We start from the raw sequence: 20,030 nt of genomic DNA on the forward strand, positions 1-20,030 counted from the left end.
ATTTACGGATCCCATTCCCGCCGCCCATCCGTCCTGCCGTTCCGTCCTGCTCCCTCTGCTGAAGTGGACGGACCGCTCTTACTCATTCTGGTTGAAATCATACCATATTCTGTGCAGCACCCGATGACTTGATCGTACCACAGTCTGGGCACGTTTCTGTCGATTGCGAATCACGAAAGACGCAATTGGAATTGTACAGGAAGAGACAAGGGTTATCAAACAAAATTGTACGGCGCTGGGCCCCCAAATCCCGGCACGTCCGATCCGAAACCCGATACTGGCTGTCTGCTTCCGGGCCCGGCCAAATTATCTGCGGAAGTCTGGAAGCGGCATCCGGGGTAGCAGGCATAGGTTCTGCTGTAAGACTCACTTAAGTGGAAGCCCCTCATGCCCCGGCCGAAAGTCCGACCGGAGGACCGCCGGCGGTCTGTACGGGCTTGTGATACCTGTAAGCATCTGAAGAAGCGATGCGATTCTCTGACACCATGCACACCATGCACAAAGAAAGGCATTTCAGACAGCTGCGTATACAGTAACCAGCATAACCGCCGGCGTTTAAGCAGGGCGCTATCACCGCCGCATAGGCCGGCAGCGAAGCATGAGGGTTTCCTTCACTCTCGGTCCAGCTCCTGCCCCAGCGCCCCGCCGCTGGTCAATGAGGTGGAAGATGTTCAGGATACCAGGGCCAGCACCCCTTACCCTGGGCAAAAGCCTGTCATGCTGTTCAGCTCTAGCGGGGAGAAAGGTACACATTTCAAGACAGGCCCCGTAACGTGTCTAATGCTGACACCAGCCTCACATAGTCTTTGTTGGCAATACGGCCGCTCTATCCTTCCACCAGTTTCTTCGCAAGATATTGAAGCGCTATGCTGGGCCCTCTCATTTTACTGAGGGCCAGCAGAGCCGGCGCATGTTAGAGATAGAGATCCCAGAAAACGTGGATGCAATCTTTGCTGATGACATTGGAGATGAAGACAAGCGATCATTGATTCAATGTTTCCTTGATGTCGTGAGTTTAAAGACGATACCCACTTCCGCCCCTACAATATATCTGACAGGTTCCAGTCGTGTGGGCTTCTTGACCTCTTCACAGAGCAAGAAATAGAAAAACTTCTAATGCTTGCTCAACATGCTAGAGATAATGGCCTCGCCGAGATCAGAGGGACCTTGAGGGAGGACTTAGCCTCGTTCTATGCCATCATTGCCATCGGTGCTCAATGTCGCGGCAGGGATGACAATGACCGCATCATTGCTGCAAGATACTTCTCAAAAGCACGTCACATATCGTTTGAGAGTATGCTCCAGGACCCTACGACAAATATGGCCCGCGTATTCCTGCTGATGGCATTTTTCATGTTTGGGGCTTGTCGGCGCAATGCAGCTTTTATGTTCATTGGTGTAGCGTCTAAAGCAGCTGTGGTCTTAGGTCTGCATGTCTCAGGGCAGTACAAGTACTTGTGCCCTGAGGAACGTGATATGAGGCATGTCATACTTCCCGTAACTGTTAATGTCAGAGATCCTAACATCTTTTTCAGACTGCGCACGGGAAAGAGCATTCGAGCATTAGATTTGGTTTGCAGCTCAATCTTGGGCCGCCCAGGGAGCACACTCTCCCTACGTGCTGACGATGTCTATGCAAGTGATCTCAACCCAGAGACCACCGGACATCGCGCTGTTGCTCTCAGTGCTACTTACGAGGCATCGACAGTATTGGAGACTATTGTCCACAAGGCTGCACACGACAGCAACATGGATGCGGATACCGCCGAGAACTTCCTGCAGATGCTGCGTGAATGGAGTCAGGCATTACCACCAGTGCTGCGCCAAAGGTCTCGTAAAGACCAATCTACCCTCACACCATCACATCGTGAAGCGACGATTGGCAACATACATGTGGCTTGCACGTACTACTTTGGCGTCATATTGACGACGCGACACTTCCTCATACAGCACTGCATGCCACTTCTGCGGCGGAGACCGCAACAAGAACCTGGGGCACGAGAGAGATCAGACTCAACAGCTGAGAGCAACAAGGTCTCTGAGTTGGCCCATGTCTGCATAGATGCTGCCGTTTATATGGCTCAGATGTGTTCTGAGGCAGCGGAATCAGGCATCCTGCTCGGCAACATGTGCATACTCAAGTAAGTGAACCCAGAACGAAAGCCGGTCGGAGACTCACACTAATAATCACTAGGGCATGGTTATTCGCAGCCGGCCTGATCCTGGGATTCTGCCTATTGTCGGATGACTCGGCCAATGCCCAAACTAGGGATGCCTTCGACGGGTCATGCCGTGTGCTGGGCTGGCTCGCCAGATTAAGCCCTCAAGCCGCACAGTATCATGAGATACTAACAAGCTTCTCCAATGCTATTGAGACATATAGAGCTAAGCTCGCACGAGATCAGCAGCGGTCCAAGGTGCCGTATGTCGAAAAGATTCTGTCACTAGATTCTTCCGGGACCAACACTCCGCTTCTGCCTGGTCAAATCCCAGTGACAATGATGGACGGCGTGAATTCTATGATATCGGCTCCCGACAGCCAGGACACCGAGACCACCCCAAGTTCGTGGTCGGACATCCTGAGCGCACAAGTCAGTATCCTCCACATGATTCTCTCGTTACGCAAGAAACCCTCTCTAACTATTACACCAGGGGTTGCTTGATTTCCCCGTCCCAGCTGGTGAAGACGATATGCTCAATCTCTTTTGGGATGGGTACGCAATGAACTTTGGCGATCCTCTCACAGGAGGCCTCGCATAGTTACTGCTTTTGTTTTGCTTTTATGACGAGGCTCACGATTCTCTTCATGACGGCCTATGATCTTCGCAATTATCAAACCAGCGATGATGGTTTTGGAGTATTTTCCCTCGTTTGGACGAACCTGTATTATTGGACTCATGGGAGCATAAGTCGGCTGGTTGATTCCGACAGTGCCAGGCCACACGATCGTTACTGTACATTAGGAATGTAGTGATGAAGCATGACAATGATGTAGCCTCGCAACAGTTGTTGATTGTTGTTTGAACGTGGTTAGTTGACAGCTGGTCCGTTCTGTATTCAGCTGTCTCCTGCTCGGCAGTCCATCGCTATTCCATTGTTTGAATAGGTCATATATTTTCAATTTTGAGAACTGGTCAATTATTATTTTAAAATGAATTCACTGTGGAAATCGGCGGGCATCCCATTTCCAAATTAGCTTAGCCAGCTACCGGGTTTAACTGACCATGCTGAGGCTGAAACGAGATCTAAGTTGCCTCTTTGACTTTCTTTATGCTAGGACGACCTTCAGTACGGGGCTTTTGAGTCGTCCTAGTTATGACAGGGGCTGTACCTACCTATTCCCTGGCTCTGTCGTATTTGTAGGATGCCGAGCTCCACTTCAATGTTGCGAGCCGGGCAATCCCAATGCCGGGCAGGGGTCTCAGCACTGGCCTCAAGAAGAGGCTTCGGCATACCTAGAGGCAACTCTAAATCGACCCCGCATTGGTGTTGAATTGAAACGACGAGCCAACGTGCTTAGTACACCGCCAAACAACACAATTTCTCCAGGGAAGAGCTGAACAATTGTCGTCTTGGTTCTCAACTCCCGCATCAAAAATTCAAGAAACCACCTGTTCGAGATGCCGTCTTCAGACTCCCTGCGTAAGTACCCAATGCCAGTCTTGTCTACGATGTTCAACCCTGACCATGCAAGCTTCCAGAGCCCCCCTTGAGCCCCGCTGAGCGCGAAATCAGCAAGTCGTACGGAGGTTGGACCGGCTTCATGCAGTCCATGGGTCTCAAGCCGTGGAACGACGACGATGCCGCTGAGGGCAAGGCCATCATTGCCGCCTTCGCCAGCGACCATGCTCAATCGGCCCCGGCCAGCAGTGCTACCCAGGGTAACCAGACCAGCAGCGGAGGCTCCGCTGGGAAGAAGCAGTAGATTTTCATCAAGGGCGGCGGGATAGACGACGCCATTGCAAGGCAAGAGTCCTGGCGTTGGGCCGTGAGGCAAGGATGTGAGGCAGCGTTCGAGGCGGTAGCTCCATTGCCAAGTACATGATGCAACCCGTAGCTTGTGAGAATCACACGAGCATTTCATTACATTACCAGTCGTGAACCATCCAAGCTCGGGCGTTTGAAGACTGAATTGGGTTGAATAAACCGCACATGCAAGTAATCCGGTGATCATTCTGGGTCTCTTGAAGTCATCCGTGGGGTTATAATCAGGGGACCACATGAATACTCGAGAATCCTCACGCGATCACCACCTTCACTACCAGTCTCTCGGTCTCTCAATCAAGGCATAGGGGATATCATTGTTAAAACCAAAAAGCCTGCATATGAGCCAACATAGCAGAAGAACGAAACAAACTTCATGCCACACCAACTGCCCATCAACCAAAGCCGTACCATTCTTTACTCGCATATGTTCGTCATCCAAAAGAGCAGTGCGCACGAAGCAGTCGCCAGCTTGATCCTCCGTCACATCTTGGTTCTGAGCTGCAAAGGCACGACCAGACCGTAGCTGTATTTGGAGCATCTGCTTCCAGGCGTCTATTTCTTGAACGCACCGAGAACCTTCGACTTCAGCTTGTCTGCCACGCTGATGTGGCTGGCCGTGGCCTCGTCGTGTGGCGCTCCATCCGTAACCTTCTTCTTCTTGTGTTCTGGACCAAGGTGGACGTTGCCGGCGCCGCCCCGGCCGGTATGAATATCCTCATCTTGAGACGGGCGGACTGCGGCTTCGGGCACTACGTCCTTATCTGTGCGGACGGTTGGTGGGATGCCCGCATCTCCGATGTTGCCGCCGCCTGGTGGACAAATTGAGTTAGCCGCGGTTCAGCCAGAGGTTGGAATGGCGACGAGCTAGTGTGTTGCAACTATGGCTCAATAGAGATAGACCACTCAGGAAGATATGACTGAAGATAAGAGCCAGCAAGAAGTTGCATGCGCAAGCCATGCCCGAGCGACTGAATGACTGGCACTTATCGCAATGAGGTGTATTTCATTGTAGCCACATGCGCTCTCACGCAGCGATCACAGGGAAGGATCCGCGAATGGTATGAAAAGGGTAGTGGTGAGCCCACGAAATGAACAAGAAACACACCTCCTCGTCCTGTGCTGTATGCGCCAGCATTTTGGGTACCGTGTTCCCCAGTGCGCACGATCTCACCGTCAACATACTGGGTGTCGTCGGGGTTGATGTTGCCAGCGCCACCACGGCCGTGGGATACTTCTGGGGCGGTCATGATCGCGACGTTGCTATTACTAGATTCTGTATGTATGAGAACAAGAGGAAAATCTGAGAAAACGTAGGAAGTAGAATTAGGCTCAGCTTCCGGGGTGATGCATGGCTTTTGTAGCTGAACTTCTTGTCCGGGTGGGCTGCTCGGCCCGGCGTCGTAAGACTAGGATTGTGCGGGATGGTGCATGCCAGACCAACCTACCTTTGTGAGGGAACTCGTACGATACGACCTGCACGGATTCGAGAGGACACTGACTGAAGCTTCTTGATTTCGATAATTGTGGTATTCACTGAAGTGTGTCTTTAGGTGGCCGGCGAAGATTATAACAACGCGGCGACCGAGCAGCTATCCAACAGCTACCTGGGAACCCCGCTGTCGTCATCGCACGAGAACCTGGACGCATGCAGGTCAGACTCCTAGGAGCAGGCTCAGGGCCCTTTGTTGACATTTCCGGCTGTAATTCCGAGTCGTTTACTGTTCCACGAAGCCTTATCGCCCAAGCTCCCAGCAGCCTGGTCGTGGACTCGTGGTGAGCAGACTGGCGACTGACGTAATTCGTTCTGTCCATCCCGCGATAAGATACGGAGCTGTCACTGGTCAGTTGGAGGGGCACTAACATTAGCGTCTTGGTACGCGACAACAGGGTCCACGAACCGGCGTCGAAAACTACTTGTAACTTCATAACTCAAGACTTCCTGGAAAGTTACCGTTATTTCCCGTGATGGCAGCAAGGAGATGTATTCGTCTATGATCATACGGCAGCAGACAATGTTGCAAACACCAAGCTGAAATGGGCATGGCGCTCCACCCCAACTGACGCGAATCTCAGCTCCGGGACTCAACGGGACAATGTTGAGAACCAAAGCCATGCCAGCGTGAGATTTCGCTTCCGAGTTCCTCCACGATGCCGTTAGCACACCGTCGTCCTGGAAGAACATAGTCAAGATGTACATCATGCCTTTTCCAAGGCCCCCCTGAAAGCTTCAATCTCGGTGAATCTTCTGGCATTGGGCTCAATCAATGGATCCATGCCCTCATCTCCTTTTTCTATTGCCTTGCGGTAAGCAGGTCGCGCCGCCACGTCGCGCAACCACCTGAGAATGTTGGCATATGGCCCAAGGTCGATGGGGTAGATTCCTCTCATGGTCGATAAGCTGAACATGATCATGCAGTCCGCGGCGCTGAGGTCCTTTCCTGCAAACCATTGGTTCTTTCCAAGGTGATCGTCTATCATCTTCAGCTGGCCAGCCAGCTTGCCGCGCAATCGTTGGACCATGGGGGAGTCGGAGGGCATTCCAGAGAATTGAAAGTACATCAGCCGACTAATGGATGCATGAAGGGAGCCGTTGGCGTAGTGGAACCATTCCAGATACGTAGCGAAGTCTGGGTCTTCTGGCGTTCGCACTAGACGCGTTCCGTTCGAGCCAGCACTGTAAACGGACAGGATATAGGACACGGTCGCTCCCGATTCCGAGATGGCAACTTCGGGGCTGACGGAGGTGTCCCTGAAGTAAGGCGCGGTGCCCGCAGGGTTCTGTAGCGCGGTCAGTAAGGAAACAACGTCCGACAGGCCTGGGATAAGGAGAGGCCTACTATTGCCTTCAAGTCATCTGGGGCGAGACCGGTCTTAGGATCTCGTTTGAACACATGCAAATTGTATGGTATCTGCATCTCTTCGAGGAGCCATACGACTCGCTCGGATTGCGAGAGGTGAAGGTGGTAAAGTTCGAGAGCCATTGTGAAAGCTTAGACGTCAACTATCTCAAGTGTGAAAAGGGATGAACTGGCCATGGAGTTTTAATGGCTGTGAACTTATAAATCCATAGACCCAATTAAGCATATGAGGGCAGGTGCAATGAGTTTGGAACGGGCCTCGGATGTTGATGGATGACGTCTTAACTAGCTGAAATGCGGAGGGTGCGGAGATCTTCCGCCTCTATAATGGGTCCAACTAGCTGCACCGGCAAAGTCTCTTTCCGGATCTAGGCATTGGCGATGGGTCCACTGGCAGCAAGTACGAGTATAAGCTCAAGTAATCTTGGACATTCATAGGAGGCACTTGCAATGAACCTGTTTCTTAGCAACGAGAGCGTTCAATATGACGAATATGATTGGACACATATGATGACGATAATCGACCAACCAGTAGGAATAAAGCATAACATATTTGAGAGCTTATAACAGAATTAAGAGTTGGTGTGTAGTAGATGGTGGTCTGGGGTGGCCATACAATCACTGCCACCTATGGCACGTTACCAAAATACTATTCATGCATCTAAACACATAGATATTCAGACTGAACGAGTTTTGGGAGTCGATTGGTAAAAGGGCTATATACAAGCGATTTCGAACATACTTCAGCAGGAGCATATGGGTATGTACAGTCTTCTTCAGGGCAGAACCCAGCCAGCGGCCGGCCTGACATCATTCACTGCAGAGCACTCACAACGGCATTGTACGCAGCCTTTGGGTTGTAGCTGCTGTCGAACAAAAGTGGGTTCGTGCTGGCTCTCCAGGAGTCCTGAAAACATGTCAGTAACTCGTGACGTACGCTGCTACGACGGATAGCGCATTGCCAAACTTACAGGGTCCCTGACTCCCCAGACGGTGATACCAACACACTGGGCGAGGTCAAGACAAGCTTTGGTGACAGCGGCGTAGTCGGCCGACGGCGCATTCTGGATGTCGAGTTCGGTAATGGCGACCTCCTTGACACCGGAACCAGCCAGGGCCTTGAGCGCGGCAGCGGCGTTGCTACCTTGGCCGCCTGAAAGATGGGCCTGTGAGCCGATGCCGTCGATCGGGACGCCCGCGGCGAGCCACTTCTTGACGTGGGCGACCATGCCGGTGGTCACCTTGGCGGCGTTGGCACTGTCCAGGTTGTAGTCGTTGATGTAGAGCTTGGCGTCAGGGTCGGCCTTGCGAGCGGCCTCGAACGCGATGCGGACAAAGTCCTCGCCCAGCACACTCGAAAAGACTGAGTTGCGCAGGGAGCCGTCCTCGTTAAAGATCTCGTTCACAACATCCTATATGTCACTGTCAGTCCGCCGTTCCTCCCTTTCCTCACTTTAGGTAAGCCTCCTAGGACGAGGTGCTGAATATAAGTGCGGGATTGGTACGAACCCAGGCCCGGATCTTTCCCTTATACCGTGTCACAAGCGTCGTGACGTGATTCTGTAGGACGCTGGTCAACTTTGTCTTGTCCCGGATGTTGCTGACCCAGCCGGGCAGCTGGCTGTGCCAGCACAGGGTGTGGCCACGGATGGTCTTGTTGTTCTTGACGGCCCAGTCGACCAGATAGTCTCCGCCGGCGAAGTTGAACTTGCCCTCGCTGCTCTCGGTCGAGTCCCACTTCATGCTGTTCTCAGGTGTCACCTGTCCGAAGTCGGCCTGGATCACCGCCGCCGACTTGCCCGTCGACAACCGGTTCTGGTCTGTGCAAGTGCCGTAGTACAGCTTCCCCTTGGCCTTGATCAAAGCATCGATGCTGGTGGAAGACTGGCGCTCGGCGAGTTCGCCAGTTGGTACCGCGAGGGCGGCCAACGGCGCGAGGAGCATGATCAGTGTGGACTTCATGGTCGATAGTTACCTTGTCGAAACGGTCATAGGTCCGGATATCGGTGATAGCCAGGTATGAGATGGCATAGATCTCTGGCTTTATATATCAACGACACACCCATGGCAATCAGGCGGTCTCCAGGGCCCAGGGCGTTGCCTCACAGAATCCCTGGGACCGGGAGGCAATATCGGCAAAATCTGCAGGGCTCGCAGGTTCACTTCCATCGTGGGAGCCTAATTTTCCGCGAAGCGCATCTGTGCCCGCGTTCCTGACGATCAACAAAGGCAACTCGGCCTCCCCGGGCCGCGGTATTAATCACTCCAGGACTGCTTCAACGTTTCATGAAGTGACCAATGGTGAAATTGATTCCAACAGCGCCGCAAATGTGGGGTGCATATTGGGGGAGGCCAAGAGTTTCCTATATAGCCTATTGTCTCTGCCGGCTAGTTACACTATAACTTTGGAATTTACTATACCGATGGGACAACACGGCGTGTATTCTCCGAGAACGCCAGCCGCTTGCATCGTCGTCGGTTATTGAATATCGACCGACTCCCAGTCTTTTTTTGTTGTCAATCGACAATAATTCAGCACTTCTGGACTCAACACTGTGGGGCGAAGATGGGAATAGCAGGGCCAGCAGCTTCGTGTTGCTACTTGAGAATATTACTCGCCAGGTGCGGTGAAACTACGTACGGGCTTGTTTTATTATATTAAGACGCGCCGAATGTGGAAAGAACATTCATGGAACACGGTTCGGACGACCGAATATGGAAAACTGTTACTAAGGGGGTAGCATGAACTAACTAACCTGGGACAGCTTTCTCCACGAGTAAGGGCAAGACGATCGACATTCGACGTGCCAGTCGCCCATTGAAGCGCGATAACCGAGTTCGTTCCTCAGATTCAAGGTTCTCGTGTTTTCTCGTAAGGTTAGGATTTATAAAGCATTGCTCAAAGCCAACAAATGCCATCCAGGTTTGATATATCGGGCTGGCACAAACAGTGCCTGCACCCGAAGGTAAATCATTTTGGGCGCTTCCACTGGTGGCTTTCGTCAAAGGTCTACGTACGAAATTGCGCAGATGGTAAACAGTGTTTACGAGCGTCTTGATCAAAAATAGTCATTCGGCTGGGGAGCTCGTGGTTTGTCTTGACTGTCGTATGAGGCGGACAGCGCGGTGAAGCCTAATGTAGTCCAGGCAAGCTTCGAAGTCGCCCCAGTGTCTTTAGTAGGTCCCACTCAAATGCCATGGTACCCGGAAGTTTCAAGTCGCCAAGCTCCACGAACTGCAACCTCACTCACCGTCGATTTTCGTCTTCATATCACACGCGGAATGTGCCGATGTAGTACTCTGCAGGATAACTTCACCTAGGTGATAGATAGGTCGTGCCGGCGCGCTGTGTTCGAATTTTGTATATCACGATGATGTCGAAGAGAAGCGGGATCTTTGTGTCTTCGCACTAACACACCAACAGCGACGATCACCTGTGCAGCCGCCATGCTATGCAGCTCCATCCACCTTCCCGTGACCCCGGATGGAGACCCTTGATGCAACCTGGACGAGGGGTAAGGACGGTCCTAGAGGCAGGAGGCTGGCGAACATGATTCAAGCTCCAATTCCTGACTTGCAAGGCAAGGGGGCGAGAGACGGTGAGGTTATCCTCACTCCTACTCATTCTGTTCTTGTTCGCGATCAAGTTTCACGTAGCCTGATCCTGCGCCATTGTTTGCAAGCCCTGTTCTAGCAGAAGCACGCGGCTACGGTGGTTCATTCCAAGTCACAGCATCGCGGGGCTGGATTCCCTTGGTACCTGAGACCTGGGTTCCACCAAGGTGTTTGCGCCCACGGCAATCGAACCTGGGAAGCGTTGCAATGCACCAGGGGTGCCTCCGAAAATCGCGGAAGATACTCGACAGGCCGAGCTGAGCGAGAGGCAGTTTTGCGCGGTGCTTCAGGATTGGCTTTCCAGCTTTCGGTTACACAGTCGGCCGTTGTTGTCTACGGGGTGCAACCTGCGCTTGAGAGTCGCGGTCAGTCATACTCAAAGCAAGCTTGATTGGCGAGCTAGGTACTTGCGCTGCGCAGCGCTGCACTGCAACACCAGGGGGGAATAGCGCCTGTAGGTACCGCGGCCAGCAGCTGAGACCAGGCCGCGGGGGGCAGCAGCCTGGAGATTATGGTGCCACGGAACGACGAGCTCAGGCGCCCGCCACAGCCGCGCTTACTGTCCGTTCAGTCATTCGTGTCCAAACGGTCGTTCCGCTCCCACTCATCGTCCTTCGAGGCCGATGATGAGCGCTCCACGACGCCCTCGACCGAAGACTCCGGCCACGACAGGATGAGCGACAGCATCGACGACGGCCTTCCCTCGGCCTCCCGCTACCAGGGCGAGGACTCGCGCCCCACCAGCAAGAAGGAGCTCGCCGGCTGGTACATGTACGCATTTGCGGCCGAGACGTACGTAATCTGCGGTAAGCTCATGGTCCCCGATTCCAGTCTACCTCTTTTGTAGGTAGCTGAGACTCCAGAACGCGCGTCGCTAATTTTGTACTCGGTTGCCTCTAGCTATTTGTAAGTTTCTTTCCCGCTAATCAAGTCGACTTGACTCCGTATCCACGTGTCGGATTCGCTGTGTCGTTCGGCGCAAACACCGGCGGCGAAGATGGACCTCCGTTCCTAGACTACAGCTACAGCAATAGCTATAGCTATAGCTGCCGCCTCTGCGAGCACACTCCTACCTATGTTAGTCTGACCACGACGGCTCACCACTTACCGTTCATAGCGTCGTTCATCCCGATCCTCCTCGAAAGTCTTGCTCGAGAAAATGGCGTTCTGCTATCCGATCGAACTACACCATGTCCCTCTAGCGACAGCTCGGCGAAACGGCCCAAAGGCGAGGACGGGCAGTGCATCGTCCAGATCCTGGGGCTAGACATCAACACGGCAAGCTTTGCCATGTATACCTTCTCCATCAGCGTGCTTCTGCAGGCCCTTCTCGTCGTCAGTATCAGCTGCGCGGCCGACCATGGCAACTACAGAAAGCGATTGCTCCTAACGTTCGGCTGGGTTGGGGGCGTATGTGTCATGTGCTACATCTTCATCTTCAAGGAGATATATGTTCTCGGGGCTCTGCTGGCTATAATATCAAACACATCGTTCGGCGCATCCTTCGTTCTTCTCAACTCCTTCCTCCCGCTCCTCGTTCGCCACCATCCGCGAGTACAGTACGCCGATGGCTTACTGCCCTCGGAGACGGATGTCGATTCGCAACGCGAGGACGCTTCTTCAGTCGACACGGAGCGTCCCCTGAGTGGATCTACCGCTGCGGTGCGTGCTTCGGCTGATACAAGCTCAGAATTTCACGAGCTGACGAGGACCCCTACAAAGGCAGAGCTAACTTCGATCGAGTTGCAACTGTCCACCGAAATCTCGGCCAAGGGGATAGGCATCGGCTATGGCGCTGCACTCTTTGTGCAGTGCATCTCCATCATGATTCTGGTGGCCATGGGAAGCTCAACGTGGTCCCAGCGAGTTGTGCTCCTGTTCGTCGGCTCCTGGTGGACGGTTTTCACCATTCCTGCTGCCATGTGGCTACGGCCAAGGCCTGGCCCTCCTCTGCCAGAAAACAAGGAGAAGGGACGATGGGCATGGCTGGCTTATATATGGTACGCCTGGAAGAACCTGTACCGGACTGTGAAGCTTGCCAGGCGATTGCTCGACATTGTGCTTTTCCTCGCCGGCTGGTTTTTGCTCTCCGATGCTATCGCGACCACGTCATCGACCGCAATCCTATTTGCAAAGACTACTCTTGGCATGAGGCCCTGGGCCTTGGGTCTGATCAACGTCATCTCTACAACAACTGGTGTCATGGGTGCCTTCAGTTGGTCCTTTATCTCAAGGCGGCTAAAGCTCCAACCTCACCAGACGATTCTAGCGTGCATCGCGCTTTTCGAACTGATACCCATCTACGGCCTTCTCGGCTACCTACCCTTTGTGCAGCGGTGGGGTGTCATTGGTTTACAGGCTCCATGGGAGATGTACCCCTTGGCCGCCGTGTACGGGTTCGTACTAGGTGGTCTAAGTTCATACTGCAGATCACTGTACGGCGAACTCATCCCACCGGGCTCTGAAGCGGCGTTCTATGCGCTGTATGCTATTACGGATAAGGGGTCGAGCGTCTTCGGACCGGCGATTGTGGGTGCGATCATTGATGCATCCGGGGAAATCCGTCCGGCATTCTGGTTCCTTGCGGCCTTGGTAGGTCTGCCTGCGCCTTTAATCTATTTCGTCAACGTGGAACGCGGGAAACGCGAAGGCGAGAAGCTGGCACTGGTGATCGAGGGATTCAAGAGCCGAGAAGACATCTCATCAGGGGACGCCCAGGCCGCCGACGAGCGTCAAGGAATGCTGGCTGGGTATGACGAGGACGAGGCCAGGAGAGGCGAGTAGCGGGATAACATGTTATGTTTGTGGGGGTTTCAAGCAAGGTGTGCCTTCTTTTCTCAGCATAGCGGCGGCGTTTGCTGGTCCTGTTGGGGTTGGTTGGGTGGGTTGTATCTGTCACCACCAGACAGCTCCTCGCCCCCAATATCCGTGTGTGTATCTTGCGTTACCAACCGTTAGCATGGGATGATAAATTCTAGGAAAACTGTCAGGTAACCACGGGCGCGTAAACCTTGGCGAGTTGGCGGGTATGCATGCAAATCATTTCGAATTCAGATCTGTCCATCATATCACTGGGGGCTAAAGTCAAGCAGGATGCATGCAGGTCTCGTGTACTCACTCCATCCGCACAGTACTATGTGCCTGGCATGCGACGGAAATGGATCACACAACTTGCTTCTCTGCGATTTGGCCACTGCGGCAGCCAAAGCTGGGATGAGGGCTACGTAGCTGCGTATATCACGACGCCCTTTGAAAACTCGGCCAAGTAGCACTCAATTGCCCCTTTCTTCCTTTTGCTATCATTATGTAAGTCATAAATAATACTATGTAAAAATAGGCAAAAGTATTCGCGACGATCCTTGGTGGCTGCACTAGACAGGCTAGGGGGCCCAAGACAGGTTTAGGCTCGCCATCTTTCTACCTAGCCTGCCTAGGTACCGTGTAAGCGGACTTTCAGTGGCAGGGTGGTTGGAAACTTGGCGCCGTGTGGGCCCCCCCGAGGCTCACAGCAACACCACAACGGCCAAGGACCAAGCTCCGCAGCCAACACACCAACGCAAAGAGAGTGGCTGATGTGTCCAAACTTTGCGCGATCGGGACCCATAGGCCGAGGAGTTCATTATAACTTTTTATAACCTATATTGGTTTCTATCCCGCGCTTCCACCCCTCCTCGGACTTGACGGCTTGACGGACGGACAGCCAGGCCCAGTACATGCTGGTTGCGGTAACCAGCCAATCCTGCCTCGCCGCGAATTGCCGGCCGTGTCGCATTGTCACCGCGTCGAAAAGGTCGTCGTCGCTCCCCCGTCCTGAGGCATTGGTCGTCTGCTCTGGCGTTGCCATTGAAAAAAAAAATCCAGTTAGATAGTCAGGCGTTGGTCATTTCCTCGAGCCCAAGATTGATCTGGGTCTGAGTTGACTGGTTGGTGGGCTGGTGGCCTCGCTAATGACTGCCGTCGGATGTTCATGCGCAGGTAGTTGGTAGCTAGCTGTTGTTCCCGCCTGCACACATTCTTTCGCTCGCTTTCGCTGTCCCATTCCGAGTCCCCCGCCACCGAATTCTGAGGCCCTAGGTTGCGATTTCGATCTGCTTCGGTCCCTACCTAGTCCGCAGTCCCCAGGCCCCAGCGCTCCCCCAGCGCACCAGCTGCACTGCACCGCACCGCACCGCAGCACCACGGCACCGCGGGCACAGCGCACCACCATCACAGCGGCCGGGGCACGCACGTCCACACGTCCCGCAAACCCCCAAATCGCAACCTCATCTCACCCCATCCCATCCACCCCCAACGGCCGACGCCCATCCCGCGTTCGTCGTGGCCACCTGTCGCACCAGGCATTGCCGCATCGACCAGGCTTGGATATATTCTTGCCTGCTCTTGGGTTTGGCGAATTTGCTCGTGGTTAGCTGTCGCCTCGTGCCGTCGCCCCCGCGCCAACATTGCGACGCGGTGCGAGCTCCTGCCCGCATCTTTGCAGCACACATACACACTCTCTCCACCTTCGGACCACGACGCAAGCCCGTGCCCTGACCTACATACGTACGGACACGTGCCAGTCCACGGGGCTCCGTCACCGCCGGCCCCCTCGCTCACAGGAGCTGTCGCGACATACCAGTCTCCAGCTCCTCCGCTTCCGCCGCCACCAACGCAGCAGCAGCAGCACCAGCCATCATGGCGACCGCGCGCAAGCGACCGAGGGCCGACGTCACCGAGGAGAGCCAAGCAGAGTGCCCCTTCAGGGTTGAGCACCCGAGCTCCAACGACAAGGAGAAGAAGCCCAAGAAGCGCAGGCGCAATGGCTCCGAAGACTCGCCCGCCCCGTCGCCCAAGATGCCGCTGCAGGTGTCGCCCTTTGCGCCGAATGGGCAGTTCAAAGACCCGGCCAACAACATGGACAGGCATTTCCTGGTTCAGCCAAACGCAAGATGGGTGGAGATGACCAGATACAACAGCTTCGTCCGTATGTCCAGCTCCCGCCCCCGGCCTAGCTCTTAACCCCCCAGCCAGTAACTAACGCGTGACGTCCAGTCAATGGCCTGAAATACTTCAGTGAAGGCTTCATCTTCGTCGCCAACAACTCCACTATCGAGAGGCCGCGCAACCCCTCAGAGCAGATGCAACCTAGGAAGAAGTCCGAGGAGGACTGGGTTGCGCGCATCCTCGAGATCCGAGCCAGCGACGAGCACCACGTCTATGCTCGAGTGTACTGGATGTATTGGCCTGATGAGCTGCCCGATCACACGCGCGACGGCAGCAAGTTTGTGGGCGGCAGACAATCATATCACGGCATGAATGAGCTTATCGCCTCGAATCACAGTGAGTTCCGCGACGCCATATCCCTTCCGTGTCCGAGCTAACAGCAATTTCAAGTGGACGTGATTAACGTCGTGAGCGTCACGGCACCCGCGATAGTGAACCAGTGGGATGAGACAAACGAGGACGAAGTGCAACAGGCGCTTTACTGGCGCCAGGCTATTGATGTTCGCACCATGGAACTTTCGGTAGGTTTGCCTGTCTTGGATGGAGAGGAGGTTGGCTTGTATGCCTGGCTATAAATCGCTAACCATCCACCATAGTCTGCCGAGCGGCGCTGCAAGTGTGGCCAACCCGAAAATCCAGATAAGACCCTCCTGGGCTGCACAAACGAACAGTGCAAGAAGTGGCTTCACGACGACTGTCTAGTGCACGAGGCGCTGATGGAGACTTATAAACGCCTAGGTTCCGACAAACCCCACAGAAGCTCCCCCGTGAAGCGCGAGGAAGACGACCACGACGGACCGAAACGCCCTCTAAGCCCAAGTGAGTCTGGTGCCGCACAGACGGCACAGCAGTCGATCGATGTCAAGCCGGAGGAGAAGACCATTAGGCTGGCTGACGTCGAAAACGGCGCGAGCGCGAACGATGACAATGAGGCTGACCTTGGGTCGATTCCAGTGGCTTCGACTAACCTCGAGCCACGGAAGAGAGGCCGGCCGAGGAAGTCAGAAGCCACCGATTCCGCGGAAAATAGCAAGCCCTACCTCGGGCTTTTCGAGGGTACGGTGGATGCCAATGCCAACCCGCCCGTCATAAATGTCACAGACCTCCGTCACGATGTCACTGGTGGAGAGAGCTCGTGGACGGTCCCAATCCCGTGCCTTCTCTGCCACAAAATTATTCACGGCTAGCCAGCGGCTGTGCTTAAACCTGAGAAATAAGCCATTGGGTCGACTACCAACTCTGGCTTGGCTTATTGACGAGAAATATATGCGCCTTGACTATGATATTACTCATACGGTCGGGCCACTAGTCTCCTCCTACCTATTATTCGGATTAACGTTTGGTTTGTTCCGCCGGGCGTTCCGGCAACACATGATGGTTTGCACGTATCTACAGGACGACTTTTACATCGTCACTGCACTCTTAAGTACGAAGCCTACGATTCTCGAGGTGACGCAGGGAGGAGGAAGTTGGCAAGTGAGCGCGAGCGCAGAGGGATGCACTGTCGCATGGTTTAGCGGTGTTGGGTTTTTTTTTACTTAGCGTAGGTGATACCTCGCGAAGGACTGATATTTGGCAGCCGATTGTACTTATTGGAGAGAGAGAGAGAAAGCATAGCCCCCCATCACGTTCGATAGTGATGGGAGTGGTCAGTAGGATCCACCCGGACACGAAAGAGGCAGGGGCACAGAGAAAGACTCAGGGAGTTGAGCCGATTCTGGATTCGCTCGAGTCCCGTCTCCTGGCGGAAAAGTGGCGTTGATAAATTGAGAGAATGCCGACAGTGTGTAGGTCTTCGTTTGGGGATGTTACTCTGTACATACTTTAGGTACTTACCAAAACATTTCTGTGTTAGGGCCAAGTGATGTCCTGCTTTTGGTGCGCCAAACTGAACATGGCGGGCGGGTTGTGTAGGGTGGGAGATCACATCAGCAGATGTCGTAGATGATCTAGGCCCTGGAGCTTAAGTTACGCTGTGTCACTTGGGTTTTTGCATGTTTCACCCGGATTATACTTGATATAACTGGGTTCCGCATACATTACTCGTACGAACTTGCATAGTGAGGAGTGTGGCCTGTTCCGAGTAGCCGGGTTGTAGGCGACACACCAGCATACGAATTTCTGTGCTTTAATCACAGTATGAGGGGGTAAGCTGAAATGAACATATCAGAAGTGGGCAGGCTACCAGTGTTGTTTACCAATAGGAGGGGCTAGTGCTGTTGGCATTTTGGCGGAATGTCGGATGCATTTTCTAGCAGTTCATACTACGTCGGGCCCGCTCCATTGTATTGTTTCTGTTTATATGCCTTGGCATGGAAGGTAAGCGATGGCGCTGTAATACGGTATGCAGTTGTGTGGCACATGCAACCAACACGCCATGCTTACAGATAGAGGTAGATAAGTACTTTCCAAGAGACAAATATCGATGTCTTACCCCATACTTTACATTCCTTCTGTCACTACACCTTGTGATATCTTGGATATTCCCTCTGTATCCATTGCTGTCAGCTTCTCTGAACAATGGCAATCCTGAACTCGCTCATTACGTATGTTTTCATAGCGACAGCTCTTTTTGTAAGCAACAATAATGCCAACATCCAGTTCTCCTTGCTGACTTGAGGGATTAAGTACGCTTTTACCTTCAGCTTTCGTGTCCTGCTGCACCCGCTTCGGAAGTTTCCAGGCCCTTTCGTTGCGGGTCTTTCAGAAGCATATGGAGGGTTTTATGCCATTAAGAAATGCCTGCATCTGCAGGCCTACAAAAACCATCTCAAATATGGTAAATAACATCAAGCGTTGGGTTTACTGATGCTAAACCATGGGAAAGGACCGGTGGTAAGACAAGGCCCTGATCGACTTGTTTTCAATTCGGCCACAGCTTTGCAAGGTGAGTGTGCACGGTATAATAATTTGGCATCCACATACTAATGAGAGCAGCAATCTACCAAAATGAGGCCATTGCCAAGTCCTACGTCTATGCGGTCGCGCAACCGGATCAGCATAATATCTTCACGACGACTGACAAGAGCGAGCACCGACCCAAGAGGAAACTCATCAGCCAGGTCCTCTCGGATCATTCGATGAGAAGATTCGAGTCAACCATGGCGGAGCAAATCGATGTCTTCCTAGGACGACTCCTGCAATCAGACTCAAGCCCAATCAATATGACCCCCGCTTGTCGGAAACTGGGCCTGAACATCGCTGGGCTTCTCGGCTTTGGTTATGACCTTGAACTGCAGACGGACAACACGCACATATTTTTGACTGACGCTATCAATTTCGGCAACTACCGAGTAAACACGTGTATGCAATTCACGCCACTGGCGCGGCTCAAGCCTGGGCCCATCATGGACCTATTCCCTAACAGCTTGAGGGCTCGGCTTATGGGTACGTTGGCTAAGATGATAGGATCTCGGCTGTCTCACCCATCAGACGCCAAACATGATCTACTGTCGGTTTTCACAGACCAGTCAGACCTTGATATCAAAAACCTTAAGCAGCAGAGCCTTTGGACTGAGGCAGTCTTTTTCTTTGCGGCAGGTAGGTATCTTTACTTCCCTGTGAAGTTGTCATAATGCTGAGCACATATCATTGTTTGCAGGAGGCGAAACGATTGCATCAAGCCTAGCTGCGGCATTCTTTTATCTGTCGCGTAATTCATCATGCTACGAGAAACTCGCAACAGAGATCCGCACCACCTTCAGATCAGGGCGAGAAATATCTGGTGGATCACGACTTTCAGGCTGCCGATACCTCCGTGCCTGTATTGATGAGGCGTTGCGTATGTCTCCGCCAGTTCCCGGGATTCTGTGGCGTGAGGCCACGCCCGGTATCAAGGACAAACCATTAGTCATAGACGACCACGTCATCCCCTCTGGCACCCAGGTTGGCGTGAGCATCTACAGCCTCCACCACAACGAGGAGTACTTCCCCGACCCGTTCGAGTTCCAACCCGAAAAGTGGTTGGTGGGGACAAAGTCCAGCAGAGCCGCTGCGCAAGCTGCGTTTACACCGTTCTCGATTGGCTCTCGCGGATGTGCCGGGAAGACTATGGCGTATTTAGAGATCAGTCTCGTGCTAGCAAAGACCTTGTGGTACTTTAACTTTCAAAGGACATCATCCGTATGCAAAAAGGACTTGGGCAGCGGAATTTCTAGAGTTACACAGGGACTGGCTACGGAAAACGAGTTCCCGATATACGATGTATTTGCGGCAAGTCATGATGGGCCGACACTCGAATTTCATCCACGGGATAGCTTGTGCGACGAGTTGACGAGGTTCTAAATATATGCCCTTGAGCTATCATAGAGTGTTTACCCACATTGTTCGCACAAGACGTTGAAATGTTTAGTCTGCTTCAGCTGCAATTAGTTCCTGCTCCAAAAACGCGAAAGCATTTGTTGACTTCAGGATGATTCCCTTTTTATTTCGGGCTCGCTCTTGACGAATACCACAGCAGTAATTGTCGCCTTGATCCACAGGAATCCTGTACGATGATGATAGCATCAGTCGCATAACTGTATTGGAGAAAGAGAAAGGACTGACTCTGGGATATGAAGTAGCTTGAGTCACTTGAACACTTGCTGG

At 53.2% G+C, this 20,030-nt stretch overlaps 8 protein-coding genes across 8 annotated transcripts; 5 read left to right on the forward strand and 3 right to left on the reverse strand.

Annotated features, from left to right (window-relative positions):
• Positions 1-387: 387 nt before the first annotated feature.
• Positions 388-2,760, forward strand: JN550_006297 (uncharacterized protein; the record flags this gene model as incomplete). Its single annotated transcript, XM_049318020.1, has 5 exons — positions 388-448; positions 804-1,009; positions 1,066-2,141; positions 2,195-2,591; positions 2,653-2,760. The coding sequence occupies 5 exons, from the start codon at positions 388-390 to the stop codon at positions 2,758-2,760; spliced, it is 1,848 nt and encodes a 615-aa protein (XP_049171857.1).
• An 860-nt stretch (positions 2,761-3,620) lies between these two features.
• On the forward strand, positions 3,621-3,925 carry JN550_006298 (uncharacterized protein; the record flags this gene model as incomplete). Its single annotated transcript, XM_049318022.1, has 2 exons — positions 3,621-3,642; positions 3,702-3,925. 2 exons carry the CDS (start codon positions 3,621-3,623, stop codon positions 3,923-3,925), a joined length of 246 nt encoding a protein of 81 aa, XP_049171858.1.
• Positions 3,926-4,539: 614 nt separating this feature from the next.
• Positions 4,540-5,234, reverse strand: JN550_006299 (uncharacterized protein; the record flags this gene model as incomplete). The annotated part of the gene is made up of 2 exons (XM_049318023.1): positions 4,540-4,796; positions 5,093-5,234. 2 exons carry the CDS (start codon positions 5,232-5,234, stop codon positions 4,540-4,542), a joined length of 399 nt encoding a protein of 132 aa, XP_049171859.1.
• A 949-nt stretch (positions 5,235-6,183) lies between these two features.
• Positions 6,184-6,968, reverse strand: JN550_006300 (uncharacterized protein; the record flags this gene model as incomplete). Its single annotated transcript, XM_049318024.1, has 2 exons — positions 6,184-6,765; positions 6,825-6,968. The coding sequence occupies 2 exons, from the start codon at positions 6,966-6,968 to the stop codon at positions 6,184-6,186; spliced, it is 726 nt and encodes a 241-aa protein (XP_049171860.1).
• A 691-nt stretch (positions 6,969-7,659) lies between these two features.
• On the reverse strand, positions 7,660-8,807 carry JN550_006301 (uncharacterized protein; the record flags this gene model as incomplete). Its single annotated transcript, XM_049318025.1, has 3 exons — positions 7,660-7,752; positions 7,817-8,257; positions 8,355-8,807. 3 exons carry the CDS (start codon positions 8,805-8,807, stop codon positions 7,660-7,662), a joined length of 987 nt encoding a protein of 328 aa, XP_049171861.1.
• Positions 8,808-10,971: 2,164 nt separating this feature from the next.
• On the forward strand, positions 10,972-13,244 carry JN550_006302 (uncharacterized protein; the record flags this gene model as incomplete). Its single annotated transcript, XM_049318026.1, has 3 exons — positions 10,972-11,266; positions 11,361-11,366; positions 11,578-13,244. The coding sequence occupies 3 exons, from the start codon at positions 10,972-10,974 to the stop codon at positions 13,242-13,244; spliced, it is 1,968 nt and encodes a 655-aa protein (XP_049171862.1).
• A 1,890-nt stretch (positions 13,245-15,134) lies between these two features.
• On the forward strand, positions 15,135-16,630 carry JN550_006303 (uncharacterized protein; the record flags this gene model as incomplete). Its single annotated transcript, XM_049318027.1, has 4 exons — positions 15,135-15,423; positions 15,492-15,779; positions 15,834-15,964; positions 16,040-16,630. 4 exons carry the CDS (start codon positions 15,135-15,137, stop codon positions 16,628-16,630), a joined length of 1,299 nt encoding a protein of 432 aa, XP_049171863.1.
• Positions 16,631-17,963: 1,333 nt separating this feature from the next.
• JN550_006304 (uncharacterized protein) lies at positions 17,964-19,727 on the forward strand (the record flags this gene model as incomplete). Its single annotated transcript, XM_049318028.1, has 6 exons — positions 17,964-18,017; positions 18,072-18,222; positions 18,271-18,330; positions 18,381-18,830; positions 18,909-18,983; positions 19,045-19,727. The coding sequence occupies 6 exons, from the start codon at positions 17,964-17,966 to the stop codon at positions 19,725-19,727; spliced, it is 1,473 nt and encodes a 490-aa protein (XP_049171864.1).
• Between the last annotated feature and the right edge of the window lie 303 nt (positions 19,728-20,030).

This window comes from Neoarthrinium moseri, assembly GCF_022829205.1.
Source record: "Neoarthrinium moseri strain CBS 164.80 chromosome Unknown scaffold21_Wmoseri_CBS_16480, whole genome shotgun sequence".
In the NCBI taxonomy this organism is placed as follows: Eukaryota; Fungi; Ascomycota; class Sordariomycetes; order Amphisphaeriales; family Apiosporaceae; genus Neoarthrinium; species Neoarthrinium moseri.